We start from the raw sequence: 25,149 nt of genomic DNA on the forward strand, positions 1-25,149 counted from the left end.
TGCTTTCACTGCTCATAAAACAGACTGTTGTTCAGATATTATGCTTTCACTGCTCATAAAACAGACTGTTGTTCAGATATTATGTTTTCACTGCTCATAAAACAGACTGTTGTTCAGATATTATTCTTTCACTGCTCATAAAACAGACTGTAGTCCAGATATTATGCTTTCACTGCTCATAAAACAGACTGTTGTTCAGATATTATGCTTTCACTGCTCATAAAACAGACTGTTGTTCAGATATTATTCTTTCACTGCTCATAAAACAGACTGTTGTTCAAGTATTGCACTTTCACTGGTCATACAGAACAGCTATTGTAAGAATTGTGCTTTGCTCTTATAAAAGAATAATTTTTCAAGTATAGTGTTTTCACTTGCTCATATAACAGAGCAGTTGTTTAAGGATTGTGCTTTACTTGCTCTTATAATAGCTATTGTTCAAGTATAGTGCTTTCACTTGCCCATATAACAGAGCTATTGTTCAAATGTTGTATTTTCACTACTCATAAAACAGACTGTTGTTCAGGTATTGTGCTTTCACTGCTCATATAACAGAGCTAGCTTTTAAGAATTGCACTTGCACTGCTCATGAAATAGAGTTATTGTTCAAGTCTTGTGCTTTCACTTGCTCATGCAACAGAGCTACTATTAAAGTAGTGTGCTTCACTGCTCATGTAACATAATAATAACAGCACTGTAATTCTTCTCTTTGCACTTACTTTTAATGGATTTATTCGAATTTTATCGAGAACAGAAGTACTCGTACATCTGTTATATATGGATTATGAAATGTTTAACAAAGAAATTTACATATAAATTTGAAGAATCTTTAGAGTATTTTCATTTAAATATGTTGGTGGAAGCTTACATAAAGTGGTCGTATACATATACACGGAGGTTTTTAGAGGCATGAAAGCATAATCAAAACCATTTGTTAAATCCTTCAATTAATACTATATCTGGAATCAAACAAGAAAATTATTCATACTATTGTAGAAAGAATGGATTATAGTTTTAGCGTGGTTTTAATTATGAACCGTGTCCTTTCGCTATTCTCATTTTAACGACTTGAAAATGTGAACTTTTTTATTTAAGACGAAACATTATGAAAAGGACCTAATTTCTATTATTAGTTTTTTGTAAAGGAAAACTATTGAGGTGGCTTTGTCTGTCCGTCCGTACTTTTTCTGTCCGCCCTTAGATCTGAAAACTACTGAGGCTAGAGAGCTGCAAATTGGTATGTAGATCATCCACCCTCCAACTGTCAAACATACCAAATTGCAGCCCCCTAGCCTCAGTAGCTTTCGTCTTATTTAAGGTTAAGGTTAGCCGTGGATTGTGCGCCTGGCAGCACTTTTCCGGAGGCGTCGCCATCGCACCTTCACTTGACCGCATCTGGGGAGCAACCGAGAGCTGATAGTTTCATACAGCATCATACGATGCACAGAAAACTCGATTTCGCCGAAGAAACTACGGCGCGTTTTTTACTTGCTTAAATATTAGCAGCCGTTTGACGTCTCATGCAAAACTTTCAGCGATCAGAAATCCTGGAGGGCCACGTGCAATTCATACCGCGCGCCCCTCGCGTGACACGGCTCTAAGAAAAAGTGATAAATCCGAAATTAAAATGTGTTTTCTCGGGGGCAAAATGCATAAATCACGAACTTTGGTAATGGCCTCAGTATGTCCTCTCCCCCAGCCCCCTTCCCCCACCTCCCCCCTCCCCCAAGATCTATCTTCATTGTTTTAAGGCCATTTGAACGATTGATCACCCAGATATATCAACGGCAAGGTCTCTCTTCGTCATTGCAAGCGATCTTTTAGCATTTATATATTCAGAGGTACCAAGTGGCCCCTGGGGTTTCTTGCGCGACTTAACGAGTCATTTTGCCTTTGCAGAGCACCTTTTAAATTCTGCGTGACGTGTGGAGGGGTACGTGTATGGGGCTCCCCTGGCTGATTATCTTTGTATATCAGTCTAAATCCTCCTATATTTTTTTTCCTCTCACCGTTGGACTGTGGACTGTCTCCCTGACGACGTTGTGCAATTGGAACCTCGAAAGTTCAAGCGAAGATGCAACACATTGCTACTTTAAAACAGTTCTCCTCGTATTTTGATGATTTACTTGCATTTAATCTGTTGATAGATTTGTTTATTACTTTTTCTTTTCTAATAATTAATCTCTTCATTTTGTGTTTCCCATTACCTTCTGTTACTCCTTTCAATTGGGCACCATATTCTTTGGAAGTTTGAATTTCAAGTCAATAGCCCCTATGGGATTGTTCCATGTGAATAGGGTTCATTTTCTGAATAATAATAATAATAATAATAATAATAATAATATTCTTTGGAAGCTTGAATTTCAAGTCAGTAGCCCCTGTGGGCTTGTTCCATATTAATAAGGTTAATTTTCTGAATAATAATAATAATAATAATAATAATAATAATAATAATAATAATAATAATAATAATAATAATAATAGTTCTAGCTTTGGTAAATATTGTGAATAAAATTCTTTGAATACCGTCAAAGATTCTTTGAATACCGTCAAAGAAGCAGTTCTGGGGAGAATTAACGCCGGAGAGAAAGGTTAATGAGCAAATGGACATTGGAGCGAAAAGAGGCGAAAGGAGAATTAATGTCGGAAGAGAGAATGCAATTCTTGGCTGATGGAATGAGAATTTTGAATTCTGAGAATGCAGAGAATCTGAGCAGTAGAAAGACGAGAGGAATGATACGAGGCTGGGGGCGATTGATGTGAATTTGAGAATGCTTACGAAAGGAGGCTTTGAGGATTTAGGAAGGGAAGATAAACTGAAAACAAGTAAATAGAAAAAATTCGGCGCGATCGAGTTTTCTGTACATCGTATAATCAAAGATATCGAAAACAGATCTATCGTTCGGTGGTCTCGGTTTAATGCTGTATGAGCCGCTGCCCATTAGACTTTAACCACTGCCCGGTGGTGGACTGTCCTTTATCGTTGCCAGATGCACGATTATGGCTAAATTTAACCTTAAATAAAATAAAAACTACTGAGGCTAGAGGGTTGCAATTTGGTATGTTTGATGATTGGAGGGTGGATGACCAACATACCAATTCGCAGCCCTCAAGCCTCAGTAGTTTTTAAGATCTGCGGGCGGACAGAAAAAGTGCGGACGGACAGACAAAGCCGGCACAATAGTCTTTTCAGAAAACTAAAAAAATAGAAAGGCATTAGGGAATGATGGGAATAAAGTAAGTAAGAAAGACGCTTCAGTCCGGAGCTGGAAGTGTGATTTCAGTGATTTTCCAGAAGCGTGAAGAGTGTCTGAATGAGGCGGGGCTTGGGGGGAAAGGTTCCAGAATAATGGGTGAGAGGAATAATTGTTCCTTTGTGTGAGGGTTAAAGGTGATATAGGTGACTGTAAGAATTATATACGGGCCAACTTCACTTAGTCTACAGGGCGAAGGTGCTTGGTGGGGTTTGAATTGAGAAACAAAGATGGATGAACGGGAGGACTGATGCAGGACGAGTAGTATTTGTTATGAAGTATTTACCTGAGAAATATGAAATAGATCAAATAAATAAAAGCAGATGCAAATATAAATAAAGAAAAATAGATACAGATATAAGAAAATAGCAATAAATAAAAATGAAAATAAATAGATACAAATTTTTAAAAAATAGCAGTAAATAAAAATGAAAATAAATAGATAAAAATATAAACAAATAGCAGTAAATAAAAATGAAAATAAATAGATAAAAATATAAACAAATAGCAATAAATAAAAATAAAGATAGATAAAAATATAAACAAATAGCAATAAATAAAAATGAAAATAGATACAAATATAAACTAACGGCAATAAATAAAAATGAAAATAAATAAAAATGGGCTTAGAAAGTACATATAAAAGATTGAAAAGAGAAGACTTTGAAGGCTACTGGAGACACATAACGTGGAAATTAATTTGTTGAGCACTACTGATAAAAGCAAACCTTATTTTAGGACATGTAGACAGGAGATTGACTGGTTTGATGTTAAAATGGGGTCGAGCCAAGGGTGTATAATATGTTTCTGTGTGCGTGAGTATGTGTGTGAGTATGTACATGTGCGTGTGTGTCTGGGTCGACGCCGTAGGTCAGTGGCAAAAGAGTGTGTTTGCCATTAGAAAGATCCTTGGTTAATGGTCTGCCACCTACCAGTTGACCCACCGTGAATGGGTTACCAGCGTCAGCTGGTGTCAAGAAAAGGGTATTCCCTCAAAATGGAAATATATATATATATATATATATATATATATATATATATATATATATATATATATATATATATATATATATATATATATATATATATATTATATATACATCAACTTCTAAAACTTAAAACAATAATATATATATACATATATATATATATATATATATATATATATATATATATATATATATATATATATATATATATATATATATATGCAGTGTTCATGGTTCCTGGTTTTAATTTAACGCAACACTTGACAGAGATGGTGCGGAAATTGTTGTTTTATTGAAGCAGGAGTGAAATTTTGCATACAATATCCTTTAAGCTGGATTCTGTGCTCATATTGGGAGCCATTGCTATTTCGTTTAAGCAGTAATTCTTTTATTTTTGTTTTTTTTCTGTTACTCCAGTTTTACAGTGTTTTTCTCTATTCTCATCCGAAGTTTATGGTTGTTTTCTTAACATTCTTTATAATTCTGGTATATGTGAGTGTGTTGTTTCTGAATGCATCATTTGTAATTTCTAAAAAAAAAAAAAATAAGTAAAAAATGCGCCGAAGTTTCTTCGGCGCAGTCGAGTTTTCTGTACAGCCGCTACGCCGTATACTCAAGGCCACCGAAAATAGATCTATTTTTCGGTGGTCTCGGTATAATGGTGTATGAGCTGCGGCCCATGAAACTCTCAGCCGGCCGTGGTGACCTGTGTTGCAGTGTTGCCAGAAGCACGATTATGGGTAACTTTAACCTTAAATAAAATAAAAACTACTAAGGCTAGAGGGCTGCAATTTGGTATGTTTGGTGACTGGAGGGTGGGTGATCAGCATACCAATTTGCAGCCCTCTAGCCTCAGTAGTTTTTAAGATCTGGTGGCCGACAGAGGAAAAAGTGCGGACAGAAAAAAGTGCGGACGGACAGACAAAGCCGGCACAATAGTTTTCTTTTGCAGAACACTAAAAATCTTATATCAGGATTTCATAAACTCTTCATTTTTAACTGCATTTTGTAGCCTACGTGTTTCAGTTTCACAAAATATGACGATCAAACAAATTCCTGTAAAGGCAGACTGCATCATTCTCACGAATTAATATTGCATTCGAGTTTAACTATTGATTTCATTCTGATACAACTCTATTTGCTGCAAATCTAATTCGTTACGTCATTTTGCAAAACATCTTCTTGTGTTGCAGAAATGCTTTCTCCTTTTTTTTATTTTATTTTTTTTGGGGGGGTCCGTAAATGATTTTTATCTCATCGAGTTTCATCTTATACCGTTTATTTTGTTCATTTTTGTGCGTGTTTGAAGACTATCTAAAGAAAATTAGTTCGGCGCAGTCAAGTTTTCGGTACAGCGTATAATCAAGGCCACCGAAAATAGATATATCTTTCGGTAGCCTCGGTATACTGCTGTATGAGCCGCGGGCCATGAAACTTTAACCACGGCCCGGAGGTGGCCTGTCCTATATCGTTGCCAGATACACGATTATGGCTAACTTTGACCTTAAATAATGCAAAAACTACTGAGGCTAGAGGGCTGCAATTTCGTGTGATTGATGATTGGAGGGTGGATGACCAACATACCAACTCGCAGCCCTCTAGCCTCAGTAGTGTTTAAGATCTGAGGGCGGACAGAAAAAGTGCGGGCGGACAAACAAAGCCATCTCAATAGTGTTTTTTTACAGAACACTAAAAGAGAACTATATGTTGCCTTTTGGCTTGGTTTAGCGTCTATAAAAAAGGTGATAACGTACCTTTTCCTTTTATCTTGCCATATTCTGAGCTTAGCTCTTACTTTTAAACATACAAATGACTTCTGCAGAGTTACTGTTGGATGAGCAAAGATTCGGGTCAAAGAATTCGCTTTTTTTTTGTGTTTTAATATTTTATGTTCCCCATTACAGCTACGAAACCATAGGCAGAGGAAATGTATGTGCATGTGAATGAAGTTAACCACAGGGGTGTTGGAAATTTAACATTTAAATTTCCAACAAGGTACTGGTAGCTCTCTCTCTCTCCCTCTCTCCCTCTCTCTCTCTCTCTCTAAGTCGAATGACCGGGGTGCGATCCCCAACCCGGCTAAGGAATAGAACGCTATGGGCACGTTGATGACAAATCCAATATATCTCCGTCGAGGTAAGCAGAGAATTATTTACCTAGTTATTAGTCGACTGTCTTGTGTCAAAGCGAGGTTGGAAATGAGGAAAAAAATTAATAAATGAAAGTATTGAATAATTTGTCAAAATGTTTGGCAACATATCTCAATAACATTACAAAACAGAAGGACCTTGGAAAGGTATAAATCTCTGTCAGGGAGGAAGAACTCTCTCTCTCTCTCTCTCTCTCTCTCTCTCTCTCTCTCTCTCTCTCTCTCTCTCTCTCTCTCTCTCTCTCTTCCATACATAACAAATAGATTTATTTATCATATTCTTTTTCCATAATAATGGTTCAGGGAGGAACAACTCATGATAATTACTCTCTCTCTCTCTCTCTCTCTCTCTCTCTCTCTCTCTCTCTCTCTCTCTCTCTCTCTCTCTCTCTCTCTCTTTCCAAACATAACAAATAGATTTATTTATCATATTCTTTTTCCATAATAATGGTTCTCCGTAGTTTGTGCAGGTGTTCTGAACATTCAAGGGATTTCTCGTTCGCTTTTACAGAATCCTTCGAGATCCCTTTGAAAGTTAATCCCCCTTGGCTCCGGGGGGCACCTTGTTTGACTCGGCCACTAGAGACCTGACTTACACATGTTCTTCAAAGGTTTAGTACTTTGCTAAATGTTAACAGAGTGCTTGATAGCAAACGGAATTGATTAGTCTTGAGGTAGAATAACCCTTAGTCGAGTTAAATTGCCTCATTCTCCGCGTCAAACTTTCTCCATAACTTGATGAAAACAGTGGACATGCTCCCTCTCTCTCTCTCTCTCTCTCTCTCTCTCTCTCTCTCTCTCTCTCTCTCTCTCTCTCTCTCTCTCTCTCTTCGTGTGTATATTTCGTAGAGCAACTTCACGTGAATAAACTAAGACACAATACCTTTCCTTGGAGCAATGGTATCACAATTCCAGCATTTGGCCTTGGCCCAAACTTTACAGGAGTCCGCGAATGCCTCAAAGCATTCCACTGTTCAGTGCTGAAGCCAACACATGTGGAATAAAACCGTTTGAAATAATGTTCCACGTGAAAATGTCAATACATGCGAACGGAATTCCCTCAGATTGTATAGACCTGGCACCTTTATAGATCTGTCATCATCCATCTTATAATTATTGTTGTGTTTAATAATGTAAGTGTTCAAAATTTCAGGTGACTTTAATGTACTCTATAGGTGCATGAGCGTAAATTTATTTAGACGTTGCACAACATATATATATATATATATATATATATATATATATATATATATATATATATATATATATATATATATATATATATATATATATAGATATATATATACATTTATATGTGTGTATGTTGTAAAGACTATGGGGTTCAGGTTACATCATATGAATGAGTTAGTTCAAGGAGTTACGGTATGACAGCAACAAAATGTAAGATTGAGAAATAAGGGGAAATGCATTTGGTCTGGGTTTAAAACTGCAGGATAATAAAATGAATATTGAATGGCATGTGGAATGTTTATATTTGCAAATGCTACAATTACGATTGTGAATAATGAAGAGCAAATGCAGAAGCTTACGGAAGAGTTTTCGTAGGAGATTCAACGTGCTACTGATAAGTCTTATAAGTCGATGTATGAAATGGATAGTTTTGTATAAGTTATTTTTTTTCTACTGCGAGTCCATCCATTAATCAACAGTTAAATCCTGAATGTAGCTGTGACCATATTCTAGGTTTACCTTCTGGAGCCACCCCTTTCTTTGGGAGACAGCTTAATGTGTAAAAAGTATATTTTTTTCTATCTATCTATCTATCTATCTATCTATCTATCTATCTATCCATTCATTTATCTATCCATCTATCTATCTATCTATCTATCTATCTATCTATCTATCTATCATCCATCCATCTATCATCTGTCTATCTGTCCAGCTGTCTATCAGTCCATCCATTTATCAATCTATTCATCTATCTATCAGTCCATCCATCTATCAATCTATCTATCCATCTATCTATCATCTCTATCTATCATGTATCATCTGTCCATCTATCTATCCATCCGTCTATCCATCTATCTGTCTATCTATCCATCTATCTGTCTATCTTTCTATCCATCTATCTATCCATCCGTCTATCCATCTATCTGTCTGTCTTTCTATCCATCTATCCATCCATCCATCTATCTATGCATCTGTCTATCCATCTATCTATCTATCTATCTATCCATCTATCTGTCTATCTTTCTATCCATCTATCTATCCATCTATCATCTATCTATCTATCTATCTATCTATCTATCTATCTATCCATCTAATCTTATCTATCTATCCACCTATCTACCTATCTACCTATCTATCTATCTGTGTATCTATCTATCTATCCATTCATCTATCTATGCATCTATCCATCTACCCATATATCCATCCATCCCTCTATCTGACACAAAAGTATGTGGATCACATCCACACAACAGATGAACATAAACTGGAAGAGGGAAAGGTGCAAATAGATTCCAGCAGCGAGAGTTTTGCTTCAGGGTACGATTAAGATTTTTTTTTCCCCCTCATGTAGGACGTGCAAACGAGAATTTGGGACAATATTGTTTTTAACCCTCTCTCTCTCTCTCTCTCTCTCTCTCTCTCTCTCTCTCTCTCTCTCTCTCTCGTCCACCGTCGAAAACTTTGAAGGAAGGGTCTTTTCATTGTTTAGGATCCGGGTTAGAACTCTTTATAGAGTGTATATACTCTCTTTTTTCCTCTCCCAGGCTCGGAAATTTCCCGTAACCATTAGATGGAATATTCCTTTTATATTCTCTCTCTCTCTCTCTCTCTCTCTCTCTCTCTCTCTCTCTCTCTCTCTCTCTCTCTCTCTTCCTTTGTTTTCGGGCTGTCATGAATTTTATTGCGGATGCTTGTTTCATGTTCTGGCTCCTTTCATTCGCTCCTCCCCCTTCTGAGTGGAGAGAGAGAGAGAGAGAGAGAGAGAGAGAGAGAGAGAGAGAAGACACCTTTTCCCACATACTCGGACAATTAACTGCTGTATTCCTTTTTTTCTTACATTCACTTTAGTGTTCGCGTTGGCTGTCGTTGAATTTATCCCTGAAATTGTATTCATGGTGTGAAGATGCCCATGCGTTTATCTTCCTCCTTTCCTTTTCCTCCTCCTCCTCCTCCTCCTCCTCCTCCTCCTCCTGGGAGAATCAGCTTGAAAGCTACGAGTGACCTATACTAATTAACATAATTTAGTGGAATAGTTTGTCAAGCATCCTCATTCTTCTGTATATTCAATCATTGCCAGAGAAATTGAATACACTGGCACTTCAACTGAACAGACGTTCTGGGGTCTGGCTTTCTGGTAAGTCTGTGAGAGAGAGAGAGAGAGAGAGAGAGAGAGAGAGAGAGAGAGAGAGAGAATTATTATTACTTGAAATCCTGCCTAGGAGTAAGTGTGAAAGTACAATTAATAAGCAACAAAGACCCTGTATTGTATTATTACATCCTGCACTTGATTATTTTTCTTGTTCCCTTACAGCTAAAAACAATTACACTTTCTTCCTGACCTAACACCTGGCATTAAACTTAAGAAATTTATTTAAAACTGTATCACGCTTAAGAAAAAAAACCGGACATAATATCACAGCTGATCAGTACAGAAGAGGTCCGCTAAGCTTAGGACTACTGCATTTTGTAACATTTTCTCGATCTCTTACAGCTAAAATTTGTTTCTGACCTGAAATAACTTGTGATTGACATTCAGTTTAAAGAGATTTATTTAAAAATGTATCGCATTTAAGATGGCAGCATATTAAAAAAAATTATCGTAATATCACAGCTGATAAGTACAGAAGTATTCCACTTTAGATTTGTCAGTCACTCTGGCTATGTTTATTGCAGGTAAACTGGATATAAAATATTTATCTCTCACGTACAGGTATACGTGCGTGCACACACACACACACACACACACACACACACACACACACCGAGAACGCTCAAAGACACCGTAAGACGCCTTTGATTACCGTCAAGGGTCTCTGCATCCGACCACCAACCATTTCTTCTCACTTTCGTCGACATTAGTGGAAATGCTGCCGTGGCTTCCAAAAAGGACTTTCATTATTTTTCCCTAGGAAATTGTTTGAGAGAGAGAGAGAGAGAGAGAGAGAGAGAGAGAGAGAGAGAGCAGCAGCAGTAGAATTACGTTGCATGAGAGCTTTCACACGATTTCTCTCGTACTGCCTTTTGACATGAGAGCTCTTTGAGAATTTTCCCGTAGATTCTCCTTTATCGCACTTTTTTCGCACATTTTCTGTCCGTAATTTAGTTGTGTACTATTTTCCTTCAATTCTTAAAAGAAAACTATTGTGCCAGTTTTGTCTGTCAGTCCGCACTTCACTGAGGCTAATCTTAAAAACTACTGAGACTAGAGGGCTGCAAATTGGTATGTAGATCATCCACCTTCCAATTATCAAACTTACCAAATTGCAGCCCTCTAGCCTCAGTAGTTTTTATTTTATTTAAGGTTAAAGTTAGCCATGATCGTGCTTCTGGCAACGGTATAGCTGTAGTCAAAGTTTCGTGGGCCACGGCTCATACAGCATTATACTGAGACCACCGAAAGATAGATCTGTTTTCGGTGGCCTTGATTATACGATGCAGCAGCTGTACAGAAAGCTCGATTGAGCCGAGGTATTTTTTACTTGTTTTACTTGGATTCGATTTCGATATCAAAGGCTGTGCGGTTATAACTTTCATTCATTTTATATAACATTCTTGTAATTATTTGTATAATTTTCTCCATTTTCCAGTTGTGATTTTTTTGTTCATGATTTTTTAATACATTTTCCTTAATTATTATTAACATTTTCACGAGGTCACTGTTTTGGCGATGATTTTGCAAGACATCATTTTTCTTTCACTATTATCTATGTTTTCATGTGGTCATTGCTTTGGTAATGACTTTGTAATGCATCATTTTCCTTTAATTATTATCTCTGTTTTCATGTGGTCATTGTTTTGGTAATGACTTTGTGATGCATCATTTTTCCTCAAATATTTTTTTTGTATATTCTCGTGGTCATTGTTTTGGTGGAAACTTTTAATACATCAGTTTTCCTTATCTTTCCATTTTTCCTCCTTCCTTCTGCATATTTGTCTATTTTTCTGTCCTCTCTTTAATCCTTTCCATTGCAAGTATTTTTCCCGAACCCTCTCCGGTCCCGCCTCCTTTACGTCCAGTCTCCCTTTTATTTGCGTCTGTCGCTTTCCCCTTCTTTTAATTCCCCTCCTCTCTCTCTCTCTCTCTCTCTCTCTCTCTCTCTCTCTCTCTCTCTCTCTCTCTCGCATTTTATGCCCTCAGGGTTTGTGTGTATATCCCCTGGGGCATTATGTCCTCTCCTCTTTAGGATCATGTGCTTTTTTTTTTTTTTCCTTTTTTTTTTTTTTTATTCGGGGCTGTCCATTTGAATCTTTTCCTTCCAGTTCAGTCATCGCTCGGTTCATGTTCGCTTTGTCGGTTGTTGGATTTCGTGATGGCTCGCGAGGCGAGGGTGGAAAATGTATGGATGAGACAAAGGGAAGTGTGTGGATAAGACGCAGGAAATGTATGGATAAAACGCAGGAAAATGTATGGATGAGACAAGGGGAATTGTGTGGATAAGACACAGGAAAATGTATGGATAAGACACAGGAAAATGCATGGATTAGACGAAGGGAAATGTATAGATAAGACACATGAAAATGTACGGATAAGACACAGGAAAATGTACGGATAAAACGCAGGAAAATGTATGGATGAGACAAAGGGAAATGTATGGATGAGACAAAGGGAAATGTATGGATTAGACAAAGGGAAATGTATGGATGAAACACAGGAAAATATATGGATAAGACACAGGAAAATGTTTGGATAAAACACAGGAAAATGTATGGGTGAGACAAAGGGAATGTATGGATAAGACAAAGGGAAATGTATGGAAGAGACCAAGAAGTAGTAAAATTGTTCGGACATTCTGTTCTTAAGCGATGGTTCGACGCCTTTTCCTTGCTCGAGTGGACTTGGCGCCCCCCCCCACATTTTTTTTTTTTTTTTTTTTTTTTTTTAGGATAAACCCGTGGGTTCATAGAACGTTCATTTGTTCACAATAACACTATTCTTGCAGTCAGCAGCTCGTTCTGTGATTAATAAGAATTGTTTTTCTGCAGATACAGGAAGACTTCTTATACATTTATTTCGACCGTTCATATTTCTGTTGCTGCATTAATCTGTCCTTTGTATCTTGATAACTTTTGTATCGTTTGTATCTTTTGTATCTTGATAACTTTACTTATAGCTGTGGAGATCCTTCAGGCGCCCACAGGTTCTATGTATATTCATAAGAAAAATATTATCACTATCTTAATGAAGAAAAGGTTAAAATTTATCTTCACTCCCCATACATTTTCAACAAAATGACCGCTTAGGCTTTTTATTCACTTAATTTTTTACATAACTGTAATTTTTTTTATCCATTGTCTTTGTCATCATCGTTAGTTCAAATCAAAGTTTAGTGCTGTGTCGTATTTTTTTAGCTGACATGGTTTTATAGCTTACTGCGCCACTAATCCTAACTTAAGCTTTATCCACATGATTTATGTGCATGCTCAAGAAGTGTGCTTTCAGCCAAGGTCATTTACACTGTGTCACCTTGTATGAGAGAGAGAGAGAGAGAGAGAGAGAGAGAGAGAGAGAGAGAGAGAGAGAGTAAAGAGATTTAGTAAATGTTTACAGCAATATTCAAAATAGTGAATTCTCTCTCTATCTCTCAAAATTCTCTCTGAACTCTCTCTCTCTCTCTCTCTCTCTCTCTCTCTCTCTCTATATATATATATATATATATATATATATATATATATATATATATATATATATATATTTATATATATATGAACTTTTCTCTCTCTCTCTCTCTCTCTCTCTATATATATATCTCTCTATATATATATATATATATATATATATATATATATATATATATATATATATATATATATATATATATATATATATATATATATATATACATAATATTTATATATATATATGTGTGTGTGTGTGTGTAAGGAGAGGGTCGAAATAAGAGAGATACACATTGAAGACTCTCATCTGTGTGTAATAAAATCCACAATTATATAGTAAATATATCACTATGGAAAATATGTAAAATAAACCAAAGACTTTCGAACACTTGAACGGTGTTCCTCATCAGTGCTGACGTTAAAACGTTTTCATTCCACAGATTGTTTTTCACGAAATTGTTGTTTTTTTTTCACGAAATTGTGAATCTATTAACAATCTCATCTGTTTTTTTTTTCCTTCCCCGTTGCAGATTCTCCCATCTGGATGGTGAAGCCGCAGCCCCATATGGACGTGTACGAAGGAGCAAATGCAGTTATAACTGCCACGGCTGCAGCTAACCCGGGTCCCCTCAGGTGAGAAATAGGGGAGGGGAGGGGGGGTGGGGATGGAGGAAAGGTTTATGGGTTGTTGGGGAGGAGGAAACACAATTTTCAGGAACAATATTGTTTCTTTTGTGTTCCCGAGTTGTTGTGTGCGTTTTTCCACTCTCTGCGTTGGGAGGCTGCTTTAAGATCGTGTGCCGGATGAGAAAGTTTTTTTTTTGGGGGTGTGTCTGTTCCGTAATGAATTATTATCCTTCGCTCTGTTTTGGAAACACTATTTCTTTTTTTTATATAAGATTAAGCTTATTTGTTTATTGTGTAACTCAGTTACTCATGAGGATACGGGAACAGCCTGGGTAAATGTTGGTGTAAAATGTTTTACCTGTTTTCATTAACTCGACTGAATTAGCTGCAAACTTCGTGGATTTGAAAGAAACAGGTCTCTCGCGGTTAACAATAATCTAACTTTCCCCCGTGACCTCCTTTGCATTTAATCTTGGCAAAGTAATGCGGCTCTTTGCATTAGATATTCGTTCGTTTGTAAATGTTTGTGTTTTTTTTTTTTTTGTATTTCTTATAATAATAGTATATCTTAAGTACTCAGCAATTTTACTTGACATTGCCGTTTCACGAGCATACTTTGCTATTTTCAAAACGAAGGAATGCAAAAATTGGGTGAAACATTGAAGAAAAATATAGCCAATTTTATGGCGGAGTTTGATAAGAATTGTCAGTTTGGTCATCACTGTCATTGATATTAGTAAGCAAAGAGGCCGCTGACGACTGCTTTACTTTCAAAACGAGACGTTGATAGCACACTATACGCGTCTCTGGAAGATATCGGCGTCGTTGAGTTATCCTCCAGAAACAAAAGGCAAACGCGTGAATGTATGAACTGCTGGAGAGAGAGAGAGAGAGAGAGAATGCTTATTAACTTTAGGCATGTCGACATATCCACACCACAGGCGGCAGAAAACGAAGCCGCTAAGCCTACTGTAGCACTTTGTCTCCGCGAGGAACTTTGTGGGAACGAAGCCGAAATTTCTCTTCATTGTGTTGTTGGTCGTTTTGGGGGGCCAGGACTGTAGACATCATCCAGAGAAGGGGAGGTAATTATGAAGTCGATACGGGGATCTAGTAGCCCTATGGAGAATATTAGGGAAGGCGGGGGGCGCCTTGTAATTCGTCGGAAACACAAAGAATCAGCAGAATAGTGGGTGGCGTCCAATAGAGGGTATGACAGTCTATACATTACCCTGATTGGCGCAATTCGTCTCGACGGAGAGACGGAGGGAAGGAAAGAGAACGTGAAAGAAAGTCTCTCGATCCATTATGGAGAGATCCTCGGAGCATCTCTTTTCGGGTGAAGAGAGATTAATATGGCCATCGGCTTCCAGCGACCATATTGTTGTTGACCCCCTGGTTTCAATTTTTTTTTTTTTTTATCGTGGTCTCTATTCTTGCATTTATTCGCGGCTTCATTCGTGTCCAGGACTTCTCTCTCTCTCTCTCTCTCTCTCTCTCTCTCTCTCTCTCTCTCTCTCTCTGAAGATATTAAGAGAGGTCTTCTTTGCTCTGTCAGTAATTTCAAAGTTTTTATTGTCTGAGACGAAAACTTATAATAAGATAGGAACTGGTAAGCAACCTTTTTGAGTTACGAAGTCTTTTTCGAGAAATTACTCATGTGGTCCTCCAGACGTTTTTGTTCTCTAGAATATTAAGGCTATCAATTTTGAGGATGGGTGGCACCAAAAGTAGTAAGTCAAGTAAATATTGTCGATCTATGTCTCTCTGGACTGTCTTCAAACGTGATTTTAACCAGGACGCTTATTTGTAAGCATTAAGCATTTCCTTACAAATGGTATGATCCCCCATTCCCCGTAGGAGGGTAGCGCCATCAGTGCACCTCACGCGGTGCACTGTAGGCATTGATTAAGGTTCTTTGCAGCGTCCCTTCGGCCCTTGGCTGCAACCCCTCTCATTCCTTTTACTGTACCTCCGTTCATATTTTCTTTCTTCCATCATACTTTCCACCCTCAACAATTGTCTCATAGTGCAACTGCGAGGTTTTCCTCCTGTTACACCTTCAAAACCTCCTTTACTCTCAATTTTCCTTTCAGCGCTGAATGATCTCACAGGTCCCAGCGCTTGGTATCAGGCCTAAATCCCATATTCCAGTTCCAATGACCCCCCCATTGCTTACCGAAAATAAGTCAGCCCTGAAATCAGTGCGCACTTGGTAGCATATAACCATCCATAAATTAAAATAATTAATTTGTTAGAAGGCGTTTCTCTCTCACTTGATATGTGTTCACCTGTGACAGGTAGCTCGGTAAATGTGTCTTTATTTCATAGTAGAGTTAGATGTTACAGAATCATGTACTGGAAGTTGAAATATTTGTTTGAGGTCGTATTTAAAGAGAGTTGGATTACAGAATATTTGTTATTGTTGGTAGCAGGCGAGATAATGATGAATTTGCGTTGATATAAGATGACATCAGGACAAATTTATTTATTTCAATATTTTTCGTTCGTAATTGGACATTTATTTTGACTGGATTGGCAAAAGTGAAGAAGTCAAACAAAATTTAAGTCTGTAGTGGCTGTACTTATATTTTGATACAAAAAAAAAAGTTGAGCACAAATTTATTTATTACAATATTCTTCGGACGCAAATGGACATTTATTTTGACTGAATCGGCGTAAGTGAATGGAAGGAAACAAAAATTTATGCCTGCTTTGGCTATGCTTTCCCATTGTGCATGAAAGCAGAAATCTCGTAACTGTGTGACAAAAGGCAGCTTCTGGGCGCACCGAAGCTCGTCTTTGTAGGGTGGTCTGTTATTTAGCTGCCAGAGAAGAAACTCGCAATGGAAGAGCAACATTTAAGAATGCATTCACACGAAAACACAGTGATATATTTCTTGAAACACATAAGGCAAAAATAGAATCGAGATCAGTTTCATGGCATGATAATTTTACAGAGATATGTCAAGATCTGTTTATTATTCTGATAATTTTACAGAGATATATCGGGATCTGTTTATTATTCTGATAATTTTACTGGGATATATCGGGATCTGTTTATTATCCTAATACTTTTACTGGGACATATAAGATCTGTGTATTATTCTGATAATTTTACAGAGACATATCAAGATCGGTGTATTATTCTGATAATTTTACTGAGATATATCAAGATCTGTGTATTATTCTGATAATTTTACAGAGACGTATCAAGATCTGTTTATTATCCTGATAATTTTACTGAGACATATCAAGATCTGTGTATTATTCTGATAATTTTACTGAGACATATCAAGATCTGTTTATCATCCTAATAGTTTTATTGAAACGTATCAAGATCTGTTTATCATCCTAATAGTTTTATTGAAACGTATCAAGATCTGTTTATCATCCTGATAATTTTACAGAGACACATCAAGATCTGTTTATCATCCTAATAATTTTACTGAGACATATCAAGATCTGTCCATTATCATGATATTTTACAGACTTAACAAGATCTGTTCATTATCCTGATAATGTTTCAGAGACGTATTGCAAATGGAACTGACGTAAGAAAATTCCCGAATAACGCCACCTGGCGAAGAGACGCACCCCGAAATAAAAAATGACGTCGCGAGTAAAAGTGTAAAATACGTACGAACAGGAGGAGGAGGGGAGGAGGAGGAGGAGGAGGAGGAGGAGGAGGAGGAGGAGGAGGAGGAGGAGGATGGCTGCTGCCGCCGCCTCCGCCGCCGTGGAAGAGCTTTCAGAAATGAAGAAGTAAAAAGGAAATGCCTTTAAAAGGGCTTTTGAGTGGGAGCCGGCGAGCGTTTGGGAAAAGGATGAAGGCTTTTTCTTCTTTCTCTTTGTAAACATCCCCCAGGAAGATAGGAATTCAAAGAGAGAGGAAGAGATTCATTAAAGCTAAAGATGCGATGAGGTTAGCGCTTCGCTCCCGACGCTGCTGCGACGCTTCTTCTACTGGTGCTTCTGTTCCTCATCCATGGATTTATCCGGCGGCTAAGACGCAGGAGAATCCACCTGTGAAGAGCAGTTCAAGCACTTTGAAGCGTATGCTAATTGGAGTCACGGGCGACGGCGGCGGGGCGCCTCACAAACGTACACAGAGCATAATTTCTAGCGACAGTGGGCGTCCACGCTCGCACGATTTCAGCTATGCTGTTTGAAAGCTGCGCAGGCGGGCGCATCTCACGGGTGATGTAGAATGGAACAGCAGTAATGGGTGACTTGTTTGCCTCACAATGGATAATGCATTTACAGCTGCCCAGAGTGAATCTTCAAGGCGAAGGCGTTTGTTCCTGTGTGTTCCATTTGCAGACCCCGAGAGGAGAGGTATGACTGAATACGATGGTAGATTTCGTATGTGTGGACCTCAAGCACCGGCTCGTAAGGACGGTTCATGCTTTGAGGAAACCTTGGGAATTGCCTCTGGCATGGAAGAGAGGAATTTTGTCTTTTCATTTTAATTTTCATTGGTATTATGTGCTGGTTTATTTGAGTTAGCTTTATAACTGTCATCAACCTGAGGTCTGATCCACACTCACTACAGTGTTAAATAATGGTTCCGTGACTGAAGTTCATTCCACATCTACATACATTGAAATTTGTGATTGGAAATCTCAACAGGAATTATTGCACTTTTTTGTTATACGCATCTACAAATATAATTGAGGAATTTTAGCCAGATATGTACGATACTTTTTGGCTTTCCCTTTGAAGGTGGGAATATAATAATAATAATAATAATAATAATAATAATAATAATAGAAATTTATGACTGGAAATCTTAACAGGACTTATTGCACTTTTTGATTATATGCATCTACAAAATAATTGAGGAATTTTTAGTCAGATTTGTACAATACTTTTTTGCCTTTCCCTTTGAAGGTATGAATAATAATCATCATCATCATCATTATCAGAAAAAAAAAACACTAACAGGAGAAATAATAACGCTTATGCCATGATACCCATGAAGAACCACGTACCTTCGTCGATAAGTAAATCTCGAAAGACTTGTGACTTATTAATTTGATGTAAAGTTAGTAGATACTGGGGAATAGGAATCAAAGTTGAGTACACGTAAATAAAGTCTAGTTTGTCCCATTCATTCAAGAACATATGATTTACTCTTTCAAAAAAAAATCAGGGAAGACTGCAGACATATATAATTTCCGTCGATATTTTATTAATCAAAGATACACAGTATTGGTTGTAGCCCTCCACAAACGGGCGGAAATACCTAGCAATACCATTTCGCCCGTGTTCACTATCCTGGCGTGATTTGCATTAACTTGCTAATCATTATGCGTGGCCATTCTCAGAGTACATTCACTGAGTGCCTTCAATCTCATCGCATAGACTGTAACCTAATTGTTGACGCGAGCCGGACCAGAGCTGCGTAATTTCATATCGTGTTAGTTTGTTCTCGCGTGAGGTTTTTAGTCCGGCAGACGGATTTCATATTTTGTGATTCATTTCTTTTTCTGTCGCTGGTTTCGTTCATTTTTGTAGATTGTGCGGTTATAGAGTTCTAGGTAGATCGTTGAAAAGGGTTTCCAAGTCGAGTCACAACAATGATAGCTTACGCCTCAGAATTTAGTATTCTTTGTTGATGAATGTTATTTCATTCACTACTGAACCCATACACTGGTAACTCTGCTTGTTTATTAATTCTTTCAAGTGAAGCGCTGTTTTATGCATGTACAAATATATGAGGTACATTTTACTTAGAATACCTCTCTTATTTTGGAGGTCCTCATGTTAGAAAAACACGTACGCACTCCATAATGATCTGGAAAGATGTTTTGGAACATCTTATACAAGCAAGTACGCCCACGATATAATGACCTGGAAAGAGGCTTTGGAATATCTTACACAAGCAAGTACGCCCACGATCTAATGACCTGGAAAGAGGCTTTGGAATATCTTACACAAGCAAGTACGCCCACGATCTAATGACCTGGAAAGAGGCTTTGGAACATCTTACACAAGCAAGTACGCCCACGATCTGATGGCCTGGAAAGAGACTTTTGAATGTCTTACTCAGGCAAGTACGCCCACGATCTAATGACCTGGAAAGAGACTTTTGAATGTCTTACTCAGGCAAGTACGCCCACGATCTAATGACCTGGAAAGAGGCTCTTGAATGTTTTACACAAGCAGGTACGCCCACGGTCTAATGACCTGGATAGAGACTTTGGAATGTCTCACTCAAGCAAGTACGCCCACGATCTAATGACCTGGAAAGAGGCTTTGGAATGTCTTACACAAGCAAGCACGCCCACGATCTAACGGCCTGGAAAGAGACTTTTGAATGTCTTACTCAGCAAGTACGCCCACCATCTAATGACCTGGAAAGAGGCTTTGGAACATCTTACACAAGCAAGTACGCCCACGATCTAATGACCTGGAAAGAGGCTTTGGAATGTCTTACTCAAGCAAGTACGCCCACGATCTAATCTAAAAGTGATCCCCATAGGCAGTGTAACTCAAAGAAGTCCAAAAATTCTCCCCCTTTCAACTTCTGTGGACTTTCTGGGGAAAAGATAAACATGTATTATCCCCAGAGGAAAATGCACCTCCCTTCAGCAAACAGACTTGCGCACAAAAAAAAAAAAAAACACGTGACCTTTTGACCTGTGTTTGTGTGTGTGTGTGTGCGTGTGTGTGTGCGCGCGCGCGCGGGTATATTTGTGTGTTAAATGAACCAGACAGCGTCTTTCATCTTTTTCTCACGTGCTTTTTTTTTTTTTTTACTGAAGAACGACATTTTATGTAGCTTGATCATCCCTTGGCACACTTTATATTAATTGGAATCAGAGGGTTAGAGGTAAAAAACGTAATTCTATATTTTATTTTTTTTATTGGGACAGAACTGATAGGTAATTTCATACTGCAGTAAGACAACATGACTAGGTATTTGGCACGTGTAGACTTGTACAAACACACACGTACACACACACACACACACACACACATATATATATATATATAGAGAGAGAGAGAGAGAGATGTATGTATGTAAGTGTGTTATATATATAAATAAATATATATATATATATATATATATATATATATATATATATATATATATATATATATATATATATATATATATATATATATATACATATATATATATATATGTATATATTTATATATATAGTATATCTCCAAATCCCCCAACAAGTTATTATATAGACCTTAATGGTGGCACCGTAACTACGATCATTATCGTATTTCATAGCCATTTCCCGAACATTAGAACAGTGTAGCTATGGTTGTATTTCATAATGAATAAAGAATACGTAAATGCATTAATTAGTCATAGATTTTTATCTTTTACGTCTCCATCAACCATTTTCCTTTCTCTTTGAGGAAAATGATTCTCATCGTTCCGAAAAAGGAAACAGCCATGATAGTAACGAGGGTGAAATATTTTTTTTTTTTTTGTTTTTGCGGTTCCTGATAAGGCTTTATTATTGTAGGCCTTGTGGTTTTGTCAGCTGGGGAAAAAAATAAATAAAACAACTACAATCTGCGTTCCATTTATAGGGTATGCGCTGAGGTCCGCAATTACTAGCCATGTTCTTTTGCAGCTTAGTATTATTTTTTCACGGCTGGTTAATTGCCTTTCTAATCTGTATCCTTTTACTTTGTAGAAATTGTAATTCGCTTCAGTAAAAATCTGCAGCGGGGAATTCAGATTTTATTCACGCGCATTCACGAATCGTTACGACAGATAACTGGTTCAGGAGAGTGTATATATATATATATTCCTTTTGAACCGGGCAAAGCCATGCTTTACGTTCGTTATTCGTAGGCATTACACAGTCGAAGTTGTTGCCTCCATCTCTCTGTTATGAATACGCGGAGAATTACATTAATCTCCCGTATTTCCAAAGTACAAACGCAAGCCGGATTGAGCTTAAAAAGCGTCGGCGGCCTCACAAAGGATTTGGCCGAAGGAGAATAAAACGTATTATTTTTCACGTGCAGAGCCGCTGGAGTTGATAGCAATGAAATAAATGCCGGGTGATCAAGCAACAAGTTGTCATTTCCCCCCACAATACCCCGCTTTTCGATACCTTCCCTGGCTGCAAATAAGTGTGATTACTTCTCATTTAGCTGATTATATTATCCACCGGGTTATTTCCCGGAGTTTCCTCTCTGGCGATGGATGTGTCAACTGCCCTCAAATGGAAGACTGCTAGTGTGTGCAAAAATACAAAACTGAGAAAAATGGTAGATACTCCCTTGCCTTACTACGGATTTTGCAGATGCTGCAAATGGGACCGCCCCGCCCTAAATGAAGCATTGAAGATTCATTCTGAAACTGCAGTAACTTGTGTATTAGTGTCTCACGAGCCCAGTAGGTGGCGTATCTGAATTTCGAAAATTTTGCAGATACTGCAGTTTTCCATTTTAACTTTTAAGGCAGTTACATCTTCTCTTATTTGAGTTATAAATGTTGTAGATTTTGTCTTTCTTAAAACTGTTTTTGGAGTAAGGTTTTAGTTAAAGGAATTAAGTTTTCCACTCTTCACAATTGCTGTTCAAGACATGAAAGATTTTTGGTATTTACGTTGTTGGTACAAGTATTCTTCAAGACTTTTAAGCGACTGACTGTACACCTATGGTAAAGTACTTTTAAACGATTGTCTGTACGCCTATGGTAATTGATGTTATATTTGCATATTAAAGGTCATGTGTGAGACTTCATTATTATTATTATTATTATTATTATTATTATTATTATTATTATTATTATTATAATAAGTTCTTCAACGCTGATTCTTTGATATCTACAACCCCGCCCAATAAAAAAAATTAATAGTTATGTCTCTGTTGACATAAATGTCAAACATTCATACCTGAATAAGAAATATGACACTTTTGCTTTTGTGCATATTCACGTAGAATACAAATAACTTTAAAATGTATATATTTACTCCCGTTATTGGAAAATCATACCAGAGGCTAGATTATATTTTTTTTTTAATTTGCAGCTTTCCTTTGTGGGCGAACTGACCTTTCATATTATTATAAATATCAATTTCTGACTCACATCAGGATAGAACCCTGGTCTTTCAATTGAAAGAGGAGACCGCTGTCAACCAAGCCACGCAAGTCATAAAAGAAGTTGAAACCTGAGTACCACTGTACCTTAAGAATAACCTGGGCAGGTTAACTGCTTGCATACCACCGTGTTTTCCCCAACTTCCCGACTCAGCAGTGACCCAATTGACAGCATTTCATTCGAATTATCTCTTCTGAGTGAATATGATAGAAATAATCAACACGCAAGTACGTGTGGAACAGAAATTTCTGATGTGAGTCAGAAATTTATTTCTGTTTCACACGTTATTTTGTTTTGATTATTTCTACTGTAAATATCTTGTGCACCTTTCCTGAACTCAGTTTTACCTTGGCAAGAACATCCAGAGGTTTTGTTTACTTTTTCAGTATTCCGTCTATCTTGCAGTTCGTTTCCTTGTTCTTTAATCTAATTTCCATGTGCATTAGCGGGTGTGTTTGTCCTTACATTTATTATTTGTCTACGGAAGTTCCCTGTTTTATGAAGTGTCTAGCGCTAATTTTCATTTTTCGACTATTGTTTGTTTTTATAGAGGTCTACATTTTTTCCCATTTTTTTATATGTACCGTCCATTACTACTTTTCATTTATTTCGAATATGAAATTATTAAATTATTCAGCTACTGTTTGTTTACAAAAATCTACAGTTTTTCAAACATTTTTTTTTCTAAGTACCGTCCAGTATTACTTTTCATTATATTCTAATAGAAAATTGCTAAAATAACGCCTCACTGAATATTTTATATGGCCCTCTCCCCTTGAAGCCACGACGAAATGTATGTTATTCGGTCAGGGAAGCCAAGAATCTCTCACGCACAAATCAGACCACATCATAACCCGAGCAGACGCTTCCTGAAGAAATCTCGAGAAATTAGGGAAATTGGATCAGCGCCCGCGAGGGGTGTGACCCTCCTCCAATATACATACCTCCATTTAAATGGTAATCTCGTCCCCTTGTACAGGTACTGGTGGCGGAAAGGAGAGGAGACCTTGCAGACCACGGACGGGGAACTCCAGCTTGGGAAGGTTACCAGGGAGCACTCTGGTAACTACACCGTCAATGCCTATACTCCCCGGGGGGCTGTCAATGCCTCGTTTTTCCTCAACGTGCAGTGTAAGTATTTTTGCCTCTCTCTCTCTCTCTCTCTCTCTCTCTCTCTCTCTCTCTCTCTCTGTGAATGCAGATGATTTGGCTATCACCGCCTTGGTTTTACCTCGACGTGCTGTGGATGGATTTGTCCCAAGCAGACAGCAACCTCTCTCTCTCTCTCTCTCTCTCTCTCTCTCTCTCTCTCTCTCTCTCTCTCTCTCTCGCATTCCGTTACATAGATGGCACTAAGGCTCTCTCTCTCTCTCTCTCTCTCTCTCTCTCTCTCTCTCTCTCTCTCTCTCGCATTCCGTTACATAGATGGCCCTAAGGCTCTCTCTCTCTCTCTCTCTCTCTCTCTCTCTCTCTCTCTCTCTCTCTCTCTCTCTCTCTCTCTCTCTCTCAATGCAGATAATTTTCCTTTAGCTATCACCTCTTTGATTTTCCACAACTTGCTGTGGATGGATTTATCCAACCCAAGCGACTCTCTCTCTCTCTCTCTCTCTCTCTCTCTCTCTCTCTCTCTCTCTCTCTCTCTCCTCTATAAATGCAGATAACTTTCCTTTGGATATTACCACCTTGGTTTTCCACAACATGCAGTGGATTTGTCCCACCCAGACAACCTCTCTCTCTCTCTCTCTCTCTCTCTCTCTCTCTCTCTCTCTCTCTCTCTCTCTCTCTCTCTCTCTCTCTCTCTCTCTCTACATAGATGGCACCAAGGTAACCGACTTGTATGATTTAATGAACATGGTGCCGCATCTTGTATTTATATCCACAAGGTTATAACTCCTTATGTTTTCCGGCGAGTCATCACGGAAAGCTTGTCGCCTAATTTGTTATACATGAGAGTTTTGGAGAGAGCTACCTGTCTTCTGAGGCTAGAAATTCTTTATTTTTTTTTAAATATTGCTAGTAAGTACCAATGGCAAATATCTTATCTTCATATTGATTTATGGTTAGCAGTGTTGTATGTGACTGAAATCATTAAGCCACTGAGTTTCAGTGACCTCTGATATGTACGGATTCCTTTTTTTATGTTTTTTTTTATTGTATTTTTTCGCCGTTTATTTGATATTTCTACTTTGATATCACAGTAGCTTCAATTGAGATGTGTTTTTTTTTAATGCCCAT

At 37.7% G+C, this 25,149-nt stretch overlaps 1 protein-coding gene across 1 annotated transcript in view; it reads left to right on the top strand.

Moving 5' to 3' along the window:
* The window catches only part of LOC136831526 (nephrin-like), a 509,843-nt gene that overhangs the window by 449,094 nt on the left and 35,600 nt on the right, over nucleotides 1–25,149 (top strand). Inside the window, exons 14-15 of the mRNA XM_067092095.1 lie at nucleotides 13,730–13,832; nucleotides 23,894–24,045. Coding sequence (XP_066948196.1) covers nucleotides 13,730–13,832; nucleotides 23,894–24,045 — 255 coding nt within the window. The remainder of the gene's footprint in view (nucleotides 1–13,729; nucleotides 13,833–23,893; nucleotides 24,046–25,149) is intronic.

The sequence above is a fragment of the Macrobrachium rosenbergii genome, chromosome 48 (genome assembly GCF_040412425.1).
Source record: "Macrobrachium rosenbergii isolate ZJJX-2024 chromosome 48, ASM4041242v1, whole genome shotgun sequence".
In the NCBI taxonomy this organism is placed as follows: domain Eukaryota; kingdom Metazoa; phylum Arthropoda; class Malacostraca; order Decapoda; family Palaemonidae; genus Macrobrachium; species Macrobrachium rosenbergii.